This window comes from Penaeus chinensis, chromosome 3 (assembly GCF_019202785.1).
Source record: "Penaeus chinensis breed Huanghai No. 1 chromosome 3, ASM1920278v2, whole genome shotgun sequence".
Classification (NCBI taxonomy): Eukaryota; Metazoa; Arthropoda; class Malacostraca; order Decapoda; family Penaeidae; genus Penaeus; species Penaeus chinensis.
Genome location: NC_061821.1, coordinates 43,753,295 through 43,770,187, shown reverse-complemented (window position 1 = coordinate 43,770,187; position 16,893 = coordinate 43,753,295). Strand labels below are relative to the sequence as shown.

The 16,893-nt window shown below is 36.2% G+C and overlaps 1 protein-coding gene across 3 annotated transcripts; it reads left to right on the top strand.

The window, feature by feature from the left end:
* Positions 1 to 6,328: 6,328 nt before the first annotated feature.
* LOC125044500 (DNA fragmentation factor subunit beta-like) lies at positions 6,329 to 16,307 on the top strand. 3 transcript variants are annotated; one of them, XM_047641201.1, is made up of 5 exons: positions 6,329 to 6,625; positions 9,273 to 9,585; positions 12,234 to 12,405; positions 12,847 to 13,026; positions 15,298 to 16,307. In XM_047641201.1, the coding sequence occupies exons 1-5, from the start codon at positions 6,590 to 6,592 to the stop codon at positions 15,758 to 15,760; spliced, it is 1,164 nt and encodes a 387-aa protein (XP_047497157.1). In that variant the 5' UTR covers positions 6,329 to 6,589; the 3' UTR covers positions 15,761 to 16,307. The 3 variants fall into 3 exon arrangements, with proteins under 3 accessions (XP_047497157.1, XP_047497164.1, XP_047497150.1); XM_047641208.1 differs by having other exon boundaries at positions 6,331 to 6,616; XM_047641194.1 differs by lacking the exon at positions 6,329 to 6,625 and adding an exon at positions 7,699 to 8,204.
* The last annotated feature ends 586 nt before the right edge of the window (positions 16,308 to 16,893 follow it).

Genomic DNA, 16,893 nt, shown 5'->3' with positions numbered 1-16,893 from the left:
AAATAGAAACAATAGTAAATACATTGGTGGGGGAGATATAAAATAAAATTAAATAAAACATGATGGTCACATCATTCGAAATTGAGTTACATGGTTTGGCGTTGTATGTAAATGCCTTATGTCATTGACAATTTAAGAGATACTTCTTTACTTTATTTTTGAAAGTAACAAGGTTGGAGATGTTTCTAATGTTTTTCGGTAGATTGTTCCAGATCTCGGGTCCTCGGATTTGCATTTGCCTTGACCCTGTTTCCGTGTAGGATCTTTTGACGTGCAGAGATTTAATCTGCCTGGTTTGGAAGCCTGTTTTGTTACCAATTGTTTGTAGAGGCATTAACCAATGAGGATAATCGCCCTTAATGAATTTGTGAATGAGTATACATGTATCAAATTTACATTTTTGAGGAACTTTTAACCATTTTATTTTTTTTCAAGTGGGGGGTTATGTGGTCATGTTTATTTATGTTGCCTATTGCCACTCTTGCAGCAAAGTTTTGTAGCTTTTGTGCTTTTTCTATTTGAGTTTTGTTGGTTGAGCCCCAGATGTTGGAGCAGTAGTTTATAATACTTAGTGCAAGTGTTTGTACAACAATAATTATCGTCAGAGCGGGATTTTGTTTTTGATGGGATTTAGGTATATCAGTGTGCCCATCATTTTTTGTGAATGTTGTCTATGTGTGTTTCGAAAGTCATGTATCTGTACATGTATCTGTACATGTATCTGTCTATGTGTACTTCTAGATTTTTCACGGTAATGCTTGGTTTGATATGATGGCCTTCAAATTCTATGATTGTGTCTATGGGGATTTTGGCTGTTTTGCCGACTGCCTATAAAGATGCTTTGGGTTTTATCGGGATTTAGTCTGAGGCCGTTGTTGTCAAAATACATCTTTGCTTCTGTAAGAGTCTGTTGCGTATTTTTTTTTTTTTTTTTTATCAATTCATATAAATTGCTTACCGGGGCAGTGTGAAGAAACTGAGAGTCATCAGCATATTGGACAAGGAGACAGTTGTTGGCAATGTTTGATAGATCGTTTATGAATATAGTGAAGAGGATCGGGCCTAATATGGAGCCTTGTGGGACACCGAAAGAGACTGTTTTTTTAGTTGACATATTGTTACGAATTTTGACTGACTGCGTTTCGGAAATAAGGTGATTGGATTCTAAGAATTTTGATCGTTGATTTGCAACAATTTTTTCTAGCACTTTAGATATCACTGGGAGTAGAGTGATAGGACGATAATTGTTCAGTTGTTCTGCATCTCCTGATTTGAAAATGGGTGTTATGATGCCATTTTTCCACAGTGATGGGTAAGTGCCGGTGACTATGAATGTGTTTATAATGACAGATAGAAGGCTATTGCGGGGAAGCTTTCTTTGATGAATCGAAAAGCAATGTTATCCACACCTACATGATTTGTTTCACGTAAGTGTTTTATTGTTAAATTGTTGTTTCCACTCCTATTGGCTGTGGTCTGAAAACTTTTGTTGAGAGCCTTGTCCTGGTTTGTGGGGCCAAGGAAGCAGCTGTCTGTTCGTAGGTGAGTCTACCGATATTTGCGAAATAGTCGTTTAGATGTTCTATACTACTCAAGGAATCTAGGGACGTGTCTGTGTGGTGTTTTTTGTTTGTTGCTAACGTTTTAATTGTTTTCCATGTTTGTTTGGCGTCGTGTTTACAGTCATTGAACTTATTTTGAAAATAAATTGTTTTTGCTGATTGGATTAACGTTTTAACATTCTTCTTTTTTTGTATATACTCAGAATGAAGGGCGATATCAGTTCTGTTTGATTTGAGAATATTGTGAGTGTTGTTTCGGTCATTTATAGCTCTTTTGATGTCCTCATTTATCCATGGGGCGGGGGGACGTCGCACAGTTTTGGTCTTAAGTGGAGCAGTGGCATCAATGCTGCTTTTTAGTACGTTTGAGAGAATGTCTACTTGTTTGTTAACATCATCTGTTGTAAGAATCTCTAAGAGGGTCGACTGTCTGGTACTAATATTTTGACAAAGTGATTGGGGGTCGTAATTTGTCAGGTCACGGGAAGTGTTATGACTGGTTGTCGCTTGGGTCTCTTTATATCTACTGTCATAGTTAAAAGTTCGTGGTCTGCAATTTGGCAAGGAATAACGTCAGTATACGTAATGAGGTCAGGTCTGTTTGATATAATGATGTCTAACATGGATGAGGTGTGTTTTGTGATCCTGGTATTTTTATTAATAAGCTGATTTAATTTGTTTTTCTTAATAATCCCGGCTAATTTTGCATTAGGTTTGTTTAGATCATCGTTTAAGTCACCCAAGATGAAAAAAGGTTTTCTTTTCATTGACATTTCTCTAAAAACATCTCCGAGGTAGTCAAATGATTCAGCTGTAGCATGCGGGTGTCTATAGACTGTACCAATAATGAAGGAGGGGTACATACTACTTTGTACCGTTACCAAAATGTCCTCTACAGCTGTATCATTTACAACCGTGGTGGAAATTACATTTGATTTAAACGCGTCCCTCATGTATATGCATACTCCTCCACCTCGCCCTGCATCACATCTATAAACATTGACATTTTGAATGTTAAAGAAATTACTTGACATTTCTACATGAAGTCATGTTTCACTAATGCAAAGGATGTCGATGTTTCTCTCCGTGATCATCATTTCAATTTCTTCAAAGTGACCGAGGAGAGATTGTGCATTGATATGTTCTATTTTGATTGTATAGCATGATGTGACCTTCGGTTTTGCTGATTGTGTGATTGCGTCAAACAAGCTGATCGTTCTTGTACTTGTTTTTGTTCAAAAATACTTTAACATTTTTAGGGAAAACATTTGAATCTGTGAAGAGTTCTGGGTGTATGTCTTTGCCTCTGATAGTTATTGTGAAACTAGAATAATATTGATGTGTCATGTTTGTTTTATATGCTTTTGCATTTGAAATATTTTCAAATTCTTTGGTAAGGAAGTCTTCTATGTCTTCTTCCTCTGTGTCAGGGTGACAGCTAGTAATGAATAAGTACACTACCTGGGGTCGTTCTGCACCTTGTAGTGGTTTGGATGTTTGGCGCTCCTCGCGCGCTTTTCTTCTCCCTTTTTCTGGAGGTGACGGTGACGAAACCTTCCATGTCCTGCTCGTTTGTTTGTTGCCCTTCCGGTCGTTCTTTGATGTTGACAACGACCGTGGGTCCCTGTGGTGGTGGGGGGGTGTAGTAGAGGGGGCAGGGACTCCAGGTACTTAGTGATGTGTTGCGTCGTCCCACTGGCGGTTGGGTGGAAGATTTGTTTCTTTGTTCTTCCTCTTGCTGTTCTTTATAAAGCTTCTCCTCGGTGTTACTTGCGTCAATGCCTCGCTTCTCATCTTAGGAACCGATGCCTCAGCATTGTTGGGGAAGCGCTTGGTGGTGCCGGGCGTGGTGCCGGGCGAGGGGGAGCTGGCTCGGCGGCAAGGTCGTGGGTCGGCTGGCTAGGGGCGGGTGGAGAGGGAGGGGAGGGGGTATCGCGGGGGGGGGGGGGGGTGCTCGCAGGGGTGTTGGGCACAGGCGTAGAGGTTGTATGGAGGCGAAGGTTGTGTGAGTGTTCATGCAGGATGGAGGTATGAGACGTTCTCACTGGGGGAGGGAATGCGAAAGGGAAGGGTTGGTAGGAGGACTGGTCGTGGGCAGGGGAGGGGGGGAGGACGGGGTTTGGAGGGAGGGGGGTGAATCTGCTGCGAATAATGCTTCCTCTCCGCATTCCTGCTTCTGAGTAGGCATCACGTCTTGGCCAAGCAATTTGTTGATGGTGGACTGCTGGTCACAGAACATTCCAATCAGCAAGTCTATCTTGTTTTCGATGGTATCTTGGTTGACCATAGCTGGCTCGTTGTGAGTCTGGGTGCCTTGGTGACTTGGTTTGTGGAAACATTTCACAAAGGGGGTGGATCTTCTTTGCGGTGACCAATCTGTAGTTGGAATGTTTGTTGTTGTCGTTGCGAACACTAATTTATTATTGTTCAGACACTCGTCAATCATTGTATGCACGATGACCATTGCCATCCTTTTAATATCACGTGTCGTGTTCCTTGGCTTTCTAGATTCCGATATGTCTAAAATGATGTTGTGAGCCTGATTAATTTCTCCAGGGCTGTACAACTTCTTTATATGGTCGCACAAGACCATCCTTGTCCATGCTCTTTCTGTTGCGATAAAGCAAAGGATGGTGTTCAGCACTATTGTTATGTTGCCTGTTTGATACACTGCTTTTTTGTTGTAATCACTGTTGTCAGTGTCGTCACTGGATGCACTGTTTTCATTGAAAGGGATGTCAGGGTTGTTAAATAGCCCTGTACCCTGGGCGGAGGGGCAGCCTTGACCCCGGCTGTCGAGGGGGTGCCCGTTGCTTTGGGCGGAGGCCCCGTTACCCTGGGGAGGGGGCACGATACCCTGGGCAAAGGGTCCCCGTTCACTCTGGGGAAAAGAGCTCGAGCTAGCTGCCCGAGGAAGCACCGGGGAAGCCCCCTGGCTGGCCCCCTTCGACCCGGGGAGGGTAGTCAGGTTGCCCTCTGACTTTGCGGGACCATGAGACGGCATGGTTTGCTGAGCTGTTAGGCAAAAACACGTCCGATCGCTACGGCGGCTAGACTCAGAGAGAGAGAGAAAGAGGAAGGGAAAGAGAGAAAGAGGGAGGGAGAGAGAGAGAGAGAGAGAGAGAGAGAGAGAGAGAGAGAGAGAGAGAGAGAGAGAGAGAGAGAGAGAGAGAGAGAGAGAGAAAAGAGACAGAGAAAGAGAGAGAGAAAGAAAGAGAGAGAGAGAGAGATAGAGAGAGAGAGAGAGACAGAGAGGGAGGGAGGGAGGGAGGGAGGGAGGGAGGAAGAGAGAGAGAGAGAGAGAGAGAGAGAGAGAGAGAGAGAGAGGGAGGGAGGGAGGGAGGGAGGGAGGGAGGGAGGGAGGGAGGGAGGGAGGGAGGGAGAGAGAGAGAGGGAGGGAAGGAGGGATAAATATAGAAAAAAATCATGAAAATAATGATAATGATGATAGCCATTATAGTAATAGTTTTAGCAAAAAATATGACGACTTCGGCATAAGTGTTACAAAACACCATGGAATGTCTTGAGAAAATCACCTGACGTCTGGAGTGTAAACATTCTCTCTCTCTCTCTCTCTCTCTCTCTCTCTCTCTCTCTCTCTCTCTCTCTCTCTCTTTGCTGACGTCATATTCAACTCTCTGAATGCACCAATGACGTCATTTTCAAGCTTCAACTTGTTTTAATGACGTCACTTTCAACTCTCTGAATGCTCCAATGACGTCATTTTCAAGCTTCAACTTGTTTTAGTAACGTCAGCTCTCTCAATTCGTCTAATGACGTCACTTTCAACTCTCTGAATGCTCCAATGACGTCATTTTCAAGCTTCAACTTGTTTTAATCACGCCAGCTCTCTCAATTCGTCTAATGACGTCACTTTCAACTCTCTGAATGCTCCAATGACGTCATTTTCAAGCTTCAACTTGTTTTAATCACGTCAGCTCTCTCAATTCGTCTAATGACGTCACTTTCAACTCTCTGAATGCTCCAATGACGTCATTTTCAAGCTTCAACTTGTTTTAATCACGCCAGCTCTCTCAATTCGTCTAATGACGTCACTTTCAACTCTCTGAATGCTCCAATGATGTCATTTTCAAGCTTCAACTTGTTTTAATCACGCCAGCTCTCTCAATTCGTCTAATGACGTCAATTTCAACTCTCTGAATGCTCCAATGACGTCATTTTCAAGCTTCAACTTGTTTTAATCACGTCAGCTCTCTCAATTCGTCTATTGACGTCACTTTCAACTCTCTGAATGCTCCAATGACGTCATTTTCAAGCTTCAACTTGGTTTAATAACGTCAGCTCTCTCAATTCGTCTAATGACGTCACTTTCAACTCTCTGAATGCTCCAATGACGTCATTTTCAAGCTTCAACTTGTTTTAATCACGTCAGCTCTCTCAATTCGTCACATACGACGACATGCACTTTCATTTTTCGGACTACACTGCTATGGTCAAATGGTGCTGGAAATGAGCAAGACCTACCTGGACGGCCGCCAGTACGAGGGCATCTTTAATTACATGCGGAGCGCTCGTGAGAGGGCGCTGGGGGGCGGGGCTGCGCCGCGCTGACCAAAGCGCAGTCGCGCTAGTGTCTAGCAAGGACACAGGTTGAGAACTATTTCAAAAGACAATTATATATATATATATATATATATATATATGTATATGTATATATATATGTATATACTGGGCATGACGTTAACTGCATCCAGGCAGAGTGGGGTTAGATAGTCCCGCCCAACTCCTACAAACTGCGCACGAATGACCCTTTCCGCCTCTGTGCCATAGCGCCGAGCGGCCCTGGGCTGATGGAGGGTTCCGGGGACGACCAGCCCTGGTTTAAATGGTGAAGCTGCTGGCAGCGCGACAGCGGGTTTCACAGCAGGAGCTGCGGCTAAAGAAGAAGGAATCTTGGGTCACTTCAAGCCATCACTTCAAGCCCTGACTCCTCTCCCTGACAGGAGACGGGCGCAGGCTAGAGCCAAAGGGAGAGCCACGCCGGTGCATTTGGAACCTTCCCTTCGATGATGATGAGTGCCTCGCTTATGGCGGTATGTCACGTATGTATCGAGATACATATATATCTATATAAATGTCTGCATATCCCCCAATCAACACCGCTTAGACTCTATTTCACTGATCAAAAACAATATCAAATCCACAATCTATGACTACCTTAAATACCATTAACTGAATTGCGATCGAGAATAGACTGACAATGAAGATAATAGTTTGTGCCAGCTGCGTCCAGCGGTGCAGGCGGTGAAGATGAAGAAGATCCCGCAGACTGGAAGTTTAGGATGTCATCGCTAACAAAAAAAGAAAAGAAATGGAAACTACAGTAGTCACCCCTGACTAATGACGTCACCCTAAATGTTGACGAATGACGTCACCCTAACTGTTGGCTAATGACGTCACCCAAGCTGTTGGCTAAGGCCCTTTCCATCTCCGCTTCACCCACAGTGACGTCATGTTACTGGTGATGTCATTACGTTTATTTGTATATTATTTCATTTTTACCTCTTACCTGGATATATGTACGTATGATACCTTGCAACCGGCTGGTACGATGAATGATTTTGCATTTACATAGATAGTGAAGTATCTTACTGATGTAACATGTGTGAACAGCATTGAACAGATATACGTATGGCATAGAAATAGCATAATAGAAAAATAGCATAGTAAGTAATTTATTATAAACAGTTGGTAGTTCTATGTGTCTAAAAAAAAAGAAAAGAAAAAAAAAACATAAATATATATAACATATATACATACATGCATATATATATATATATACATATATATATATATGTATGTATGTATGTATGTATGTAAGTATGTACGTATGTATGTATGTATGTATGAATGTATGTATGTATGTATACAGAATAGAAAAAAATATATATATACACAGCAATAATAACGATCGTCATCTTTTCGGCATAATCTATATGACTGAGATCAACTAATAATATTTTTATTTTGTATCTTCAATTGATTTCGAGCTTCATCAAAAAGCCGCTAATTAAAGTCCGCTAAGTTTCCGCTAAGTTCAGTTCGTTATTGACATCAGTCTCAAACAGTAGCATTATCCAATGACATTCCCTTTTATCCCTACTAAATAACGTACAAATATCGCACTGACTCTATATCAACACAAAGCCAAATAAAGAACCATTCATATGATTTATAATTCACACAAAGTCGCAATCCATTTTGTTTGGAAATAATCGCTGGATAAAAGGAGCAGAAGCAACTCAGGCCGGAGACATGTCAACAAACCAGCCCCAAGCAGGAAGCCGCGGCGCCTTATCTCGGGAAAAAGGCCAAATAACAACGGAATAATCGGAGGAAGTAGGAGAAAAGAAGCGATAAAAACCGAGTGATGTGTGGAGAAGAAGACAATATCGTCAAGTAATAAATAAATGAGGAACAAAGGCTGATAGACACAATTGATGGAGTAGAGGTTGAGAGGGAATAGATCTCGTGAAAATATAATGAAGAATAAGAGGAAGAGAGATGGAGAAGAAGAAGATGAATCTCGTGGCCATTGGGCCCCAAGGGAAGAGAGTCGGGCTCGTGGTTTCTTCCTTTCAGCAGTTTATGGAGAAAAGTCGAGCGAAGTTTGCTCTGAAGGTCAATTTATGTCTTCTGTTGCTTTCTCCTGTTTCCTCTTTGTTAGCTTTCTTTATTATCTCCCATTTGATTTAATGTTGTCGAGGGTTTTGGTGTTACTGCTCTTGTCATAATTATTCAGAATATAGGTACATGAAAATGAATTAAGAAAAGCTGAAACAGTTTCATTGTAAGGTGTTTCGCACATTTATTACATTTTTCATAGATTATTAGATTAATCCCAAAAGCTACAATAACAGTTTTTTCTGTGGGTAACATGGGCATGATTCAGTATCATTTTCTGTTGACTACTTTGAACAAATACCAGACTTTTGTCATAAATACATATCATTAAAAAAATACTGATAATCATAATCATAAACATAGTATTAATATTAATATGTATGACATAATATATGTATGTGTGTGTCTATGTAAGTATATACATATATATACATATGTATATACATATATATATACATATATGTATATACATATATATATACATATATGTATATACATATATATACATATATATATATATATATATATATATATATATATATATATATTTATATATATATGTATATGTATTACCATATATATACATATATGTATATACATATATATACATATATTTATATATATATATATATATATATATGTATATACTTATATATACATATATACTTGTACACACACACACACACACACACACACACACACACACACACACACACACACACACACACACACACACACACACACACACACACACACACACACTCACACTCACACTCACACTCACACTCACACTCACACTCACACTCACACTCACACTCACACTCACACTCACACACACATATATATATATACCTATATATATATATATATATATATATATATATTTATTTATATATATATATGTATGTATATATATGTATATATATGTATATACATGTATATATATGTATATATATATGTATATACATACATACACACATACACATATGCATATACATTGATAGATATATCAATAGCAGTAAGGCAGCAAATACTTCGAACCCTAAAGCTCCCACATCCTTTCAGAATGATGAAACATTGAAGGTAACCCTCTCTGATGACACAGAGATCGATGAGGAATACTTTGAGTTTGTGTCTTCAGGGAGCGAGCTTCACGTCGCTTCATCTTCGGAAGAGACCCCAAAGGAGGTCCAAGCTTTAGCCACCTTCCTCCACCATTGCCTCCAGAACCAGCCACAAGTCTATGACCGGATTATGGGCATCTTGCGTGAGTCGAGCCAGTCCCCAAAGGGGGCTGAGATTCTGGGTCTGTTGTCTGTTTTGTCGCAGGACTCAGCGTCTGTGAGTGACAGAAAATGCGACCAAGAGTGGTTTAAAGGTGTGTGCGTTTCTGTTGTTTTTTGTTTACTTTAGTCCTCACTCTGCGCCTGTTTCCCTCCATACAGTATCATTAGTTATTATTAGTTATTATTATCAATATTATTATTTTCATTATTGTTATTGTTGTTATTATTTTTATCATTATCATTATTAGTATTATTGTTAGAAGTAGTATTTTTTATTCTTATTATTGCTGATATTAAGATTTTTTAATTGTTATTATTTTATTATTGGTATTAATACTACTGTTAATATCAATTCTGTTGTTGTTAATATTATAAATATGATTGTTATTGTTATTATTATTGATTATTATTATTTTTATGGTTATTTGTTTTATTATTATAATTTTTTTTGTATTATTAAAATTATTATTATTTGTCTTATTGTTTTTGTTAATTGTGGTATTTTCATTGTTCTTGCTGTTGCTGTTTTTATTGTTGTTGTTGTTATTATTATTATTATTATTATTATTATTATTATTATTATTATTATTATTATTATTATTATTATTATTATTATCATTATTATCATTATTATCATTATTATTATTACTATGATTATTATCATTATTAATACTACTACTACTATTTTTTCTTCTTCTTCTTCTTCATCTTATTATTATTATTATTATTATCATCATTATTATTTTTTTATTATTATTATTATTATTATTATTATTATTATTATTATTATCATTATCATTATCATTATCATTATTATTATTATTATTATTATTATTATTATTATTATTATTATTATTATTATTATCATTATTATTATTATTATTATTATTATCAACATTATTATTATTATTGTTACTATCAATATCATCATTATTGTTATTATTATTGTTGTTATTATTATTATCGTTATTATTATTATTATTATTATTATTATTATTATTATTATTATTTTAATTAATATACTATTATAATTATTATTATTATTATTATTATTATTATTATTATTATTATTATTATTATTATTATTATTATTATTATTATTATTATTATTATTATTTTAATAATTATCATTCTTATCATTATTATTATCATTATCATTATCATTGTTATTATTATTATCATTATTATTATTATTGTTATTGTTATTGTCATGATAGTTATGATCATTACACTATCATTATCATTATCATTGTTATTATTTTTTAACATAATTATCATTATTATCATTATGCTGATGGTGATTATAACTGGTTTTGATATTATTATTGTTATTGTCATTGTCATTGTTATTATTATTATTATGATGATGATGATGATTATGTTTTTTGGTTCTAATATTGTTATTATTAATGTTGTTATTATTATTATTATTATTATTGATATTATTATTATTATTATTGTGTACTTGCTGAATATATTTTAGTGAAAATGTACTACTTAGTTGCACATTGCTATGAAGTGAAGCATGTGTGTGTATGTTCATAAATGTGTAACCATAGGACTTATTTTAAAGTTTTGTGAAACAGAGTGAGAAGAAGTAATGGATGCTGAGGGGGACTCACTTTGATAAGAATAATAACTAATAATTTTCTGATTTACTATGACATGTTTAAGTTAAGTCTCCTGTTGTCTTTTCAAAGGTTTAGGTAAGAAATTATAAGAATTAAAGAGGGCTATATTAGTTGTTGTTTTTTGTTTACAGTTCAAATTATATCCAGTAATTCTTTTCATGTGAAGGCATCAATTTGGTTACAAAGTAAAAAAAAATATAAGAGAAAGAGATAGTTCATATTATGCAGAGAAGCTGTAAACAAAATTTATTTAGGTTTTTATATTGCTAATCCAATAACTACTGATTTATGCACTGTCCCCTGTATTGTTTGTGAATTTTGTTATATATAGATGGCTCCACATGTGCAAGGAGTCTATCAGTAGGCCCCAGTGACTGCTCCTGATTTCCCCATTCCTTGAAATTGCGGGAAATTGTCTTTTTCTTTCTAATACTTTTGACATCAATATTGTTATTATTCTTGCTGCTGTCATTATTATTAAAGGGTTATTAAAACCTTGGTAACATTTAAGACACTGAAATAATACAAAAAAGACTTTCCAGAAATCAAGGAAAGGGGAAAATAGGTGAGATAGGTAAGACTAATACCTAACTCCTTGGTGACTAAGGACTTGTAGAGCCATCTGGCTGTAAAGACAATAAGTGAACTTATAGTACAGTGGATATGGCATGCATCTTGACATCTGTGCCAATAGGGTGAAGGTAATGTTGTTATGGAATCAAAAATGTGTGTTTGCTCATTTAGTGAGTGCAGTCTAGAGAAAGGTGACACTAAAGTATGATAGAGAAATGCAGTTTCACAGGCATATAGATAGAGAGCTACTCTTCCTGACAAGGACTTGAACCCTTTGTTTCTAGTTACTGCCCAGAGTAGATAATACTAGTCCATCAAACCCCACCAACCCTCATTGTCAGGGAAGGCAGTTACACACATAAGTTGAGGCCTTCATTCTGTTTAGTCTGTGTAAATACCCCTCCCCCAAAAAAGTGGAGTTAAATTTCACTTCTGTGAGATTAATAAACCAAGAATTCTGCAACGGTTATTTGTTTCTTGCATTCTTTCTTTCTTTTTTGTTTTCTTTTATCTATTTACTATCTATTTTGCTTCAGGGCTAGACACTAAATTCAAGACCAAGGAGTCTGTCCTGCGAAACAGTGCAGAGATGAGGATGCGCGGCTACTTCGAGCAAGCCAAGAAAGAACTCCTGGCCGATGGCCCAAGCAGCAGTGGGCCAGCAAGACAAGCCATAGAGTTCTTTAGACAAGAGCTCAAGAGTTGTGGGTAATGTCCCTGATTCTTAGAGATGGAATTAGGTTAGGTGTCAGGGGAACTAAAACAGCTCTTGCTTCTTTATAGGTTGTAGAAAAGTTTGTTTTTTATGTGGAGTAAATGTTTGGGTTCTTTGTGATGAAAAATTCCAAGGGATTCTTTGTTTTAAATTAGTGTTCCTGGAATGGGGGGAATGCATGCCATGTCCACAGTGTCTTTTTGTTACTGATGGTCTTTACACTTCAGTGGCTCCACAGTTGCTGAATCACCAAGGAGTCAATCTGTAGTGCTTGCCAGCTCACTTCTTTGCCCTTTTCCTTGATTTTTGGAAAGATTCTTTTTTATTTTTAAATGCAATTAGTATTGTTAGTGACATTATAATAATCTTAATGTCAGCAGCAATAAAAACATCAATGTTGATAGCATTCAGTAAGTTATATTGATTTATTGCAGGCACAATGCAGCATACTTCGACCGCTCGGCTTCCAAGTGCCTTCGACTGTGTAACTCAGATGGCCTGTTTGAGTGCGAGGGACAGTATGATTCCCCAAGGTGTTTCTCATCACATTTCATCAACCCTTATGCATGTAGAGAAGCTCGCATTGTCTTCTCCACATGGAACCTTGATCATGTGTGAGTCATGTTTCAGTTGTTATACATTCCTTTAGTTTTTCACGTGTCTAGATTCTAATTACATTAAGAAAGGTGGTCATTCCTTCTGCTGTCCATTTAGACATATATTCAGAATAACTTATCCATTATATTTAAGTTGTGTTAGAAGATGATTACCAATTCGCTGCCCTGATTTTTTGATAACTTGAAAATGTAAAATGTTACTTTAAAAGTATTCATGTTAACCACCAACTTCAAAAAACAAAAAAAAAGGATTCCTTTTATGAGAGAAAGTACTCCATTGCTCATCATGATTTTGTCATGATAAGACTGAGTATATTCATTTATGCTTTATGAACTCTTAAAAGTTAATCTTGTGTGCACATTTGTGGATCAGATATTGCATATGTGTATGTATATGTGTACGATATGAACAGGAACAGCTCCAGGTTTTTCAGTGTAGTCTGTCAGTATTATATCAGATATCTTGTACAGAATTAAGAAATTGATTCTTAACTCAATGCTGCCGGGAAAATGCTGTGCTCATTTAATTTTTTTTTTGTGAAATATTTCTGCACACAGATGGCTCTGCAAGTGCTCAGCCACAAAGGAGTCAATTAGTAGACCTTGTGACCTTACCTCATTTCCCCTTTCCTTGAATTTGCAGGAAAAATGTTATTTTCACAAATGCTATGAATATCAATGGTGTTATTTTTATTATAGACATTATAATTACTATAATGTTATTGACATCAGTAACAGCAACACAAGATAATGTTTTTGAAAATCAAGGAAAAGGGTAAACAGGTGAGACAGGCAGTACTCATAGTTGGCTCACTGGTGACTTATGACATCCATGCCATCTATGTGTAAAAGCATTAAAGTAAACTCAAAGTGGGCATGGCATGTATGTAACCCAAACCTGACGGACATGGCATGTGCGTACATGCCATGCCATTAGGTTTTGGGTTAATATGCAAGAGGAAAAGTATTAGCATCAGTTACATCATTTTTCAATTAGATTTTTTCTCTTTCTTTTTCTTTGTCTTTTTTCTTTTTTTGTTAATTCTTCTTTCCTTTCCATTTTCTTTTTTCTTCTTTCCTTTTTTAGTTGTTCTTTCTTGATTCTTTTTTATTCAGTCTTAACCCAATGCCGTCGGGGAAAATGAACAAAAAATGGGGAAAATGCTGTGCCCATTTTCTATATTTTTTGTGAAATGTCTGCTCATAGATGGCTCTGCTAGTGCTTAGCCACAAAGGAGTCAATTAGTAGACCTTGTGACCATACGTGATTTGAATTGGCGGGAAAAACGTGTTTTTTACTAGTGCTATGGATATCGATGGTGTTATTTTTATTATAAACATTATAATTATTATAATGTTTTTTAATATTAGTAACAGCAAAATAAGATAATGTAAAATATTTCGTAAATCAAAGAAAAGGGTGAACGGGCGAGACGGGCAGTACTCCTAACTGGCTCATTGGTGACTTAGTACAAGTATAGCCATCTATGTGTATAAACAATCAAACAAGTACTAACAGTGGCCAAAGCACGTGTCTACCCGTCGTATCCGTCGGCAAGGGGTTAAATAAATATTCAACTTTGTTTTTTTTCTTTTCTTTCTTCTTTTAATGTATCTTTTCTTCTTTTTCTTCTTTTGTTTTTTATTTTAATTCCTTTTTTTCCATTTTTCACTTTAACTGCAGATGCATAGAGGGCTTTCTTTTTTTATTTATAATAAATAGTTGTAGTTTAAATTGTGTGCTGCTTTGACTTTGCTGTAAAGCTTTTATTTCAAAAGTGTGTATTGGCAGCCACAGAGCAGAAAATCATGTGATATGTGGAATCAAACCAGTTTTGGAATAGCTATTGTGCAATTCATCTAGAAGTTGATTTTTAAAATGTGTTTTGAAGCTGTGAAAATTAAACCATTTTATATATAATTGCAACTTATAATTAGTACAAGTACAATCTTGAGACTGATAGCTTGCAACAAGGAAGTTGCACTTAGAAACAGGAGAGAAATAGAAAAATAAAGTAGTAGGGAAGTGACTTTAAATTATTTTAGTATAAATTCTTCTCTGGAAGAAACAGAAATAGAATGGGAAGTAAATGGTTTATGTATAAATATAATATTTCTTCTTCTTCTTTTGGTTCATTGATTAATTGCCTGAATATCTGACACAGAAAAGAAAGAAGATGTAATATATTTCTGTTCAGAAAAATTCTCTATTCTTCTTCTCTGCCTTTTGTTTCATCCTTCACTAACAAAAGCACTGAAACCTTCCAGAATTGAGAAGTCCCGTGCCATCCTCCCCACGCTGAAGAAGGCTCTGAAGGGGCCCAGAGCAGAGTCCGTCAACTTGCCCTATTTCCACAGCCTCCTCTTCCGGCACAAGTGCGAAAAGGAAGGCGAGGGTGCAGAAGGCAACCTCAAGCTGGTCCACATTGCATGCCACATCAAGAAGCCGCATGAGGACCGCTGTGACCAGGGGAAGATCTATGCGGAAAAGAAATGCTCAGAGGACAAAACCAATGGATGTGATGTAATTGATGGCAGGCTGGTGACACAATTTCAGTCTCGGTCCTGTGGCGTGACGTCATCAACAATCTCAATCAACACACGTAGAAGGAAACGCACAGGCATAGAAGTCCACAGTGTAAGGAGAAGCAAGAGGTTGTGTCTTGTCACCAGGAAGAAGTCAAAGAGACAGAATGTTCATAAACACCCTTATGAAATTTCCAATTTATGATGACTGATATTGCTTGGCAGATAGTATACAGAAAAAGATGAAGCAAAAGGTTGAATCACCAAAAGTGGGTCGTTACCAAGAATTGTATTTCGTAGTAACCATGCTCAATATCCTGTGATAAAAGAAAGACTTTCACTACGGAACCAGTGATTAAGCCAAAGTAGAAGGAGAGAGTAATATATTTGATATATTTTTATGAAGTTATCTAAACATTTATGAAGTCACAACTTCGAATGAAGTGGAGGTCATGTCTGCATAGAATAGAATATATAAGGCAGAGACTCAAGTTAATTTCCTCAAGATCACTAAGCATTCCCAAGTGAGAGCACGAGAGGCTTCTTCTATTTTATTGTATTCTAGGAATTTAAAAATCTTGTTTTGTTCTGCTTTTGTGTATGTTGTTATTTTATGTACCACAATTCTGTTTTACATTTTTGAATCTCTGCCACAGGACGTGAAGAATTTAGTTGTTCGTCGTCAGTTATCTCATTTATGATGCAAGCCCAGTGTTACTGCTTTTTTTATTATTATTATCATTATTATTATTATTTTTATTTTTATTATTATTATTATTATTATTATTATTATTATTATTATTATTATTATTATTATTATTATCATTATCATTATTATTGTTATTAATATTATAATAATAATAATAATTATTATTATTATTATTTTTTATTATTATTATTATTATTATCATTATTATTATTAATAATATTATTATTATTATTTTATTATTATTATTATTATTATTATTATTATTATTATTATTATTATTATTATTATTATTATTATTATTATCATTATCATTATCATTATTATTATTATTTTTGTTATTGTTGTTGTTGTTATTATTACTATTATTATTATGTTATTATTTTGCATGTGTGTGTGTGTGTGTGTGTGTGTGTGTGTGTGTGTGTGTGTGTGTGTGTGTGTGTGTGTGTGTGTGTGTGTGTGTGTGTGTGTGTGCGTGCATGCCAGTGTGTGGGGGTGCATGTGTACATGTACTTAAATGCCTTTAATCAAATACGTGATGTTCAAAATCACATTGAAAATGTGATCCGGTGATTTATGAACAAAAAATTTTGATTATCTCTCCCAGTGTTCCCCTCTGTATAATTTGA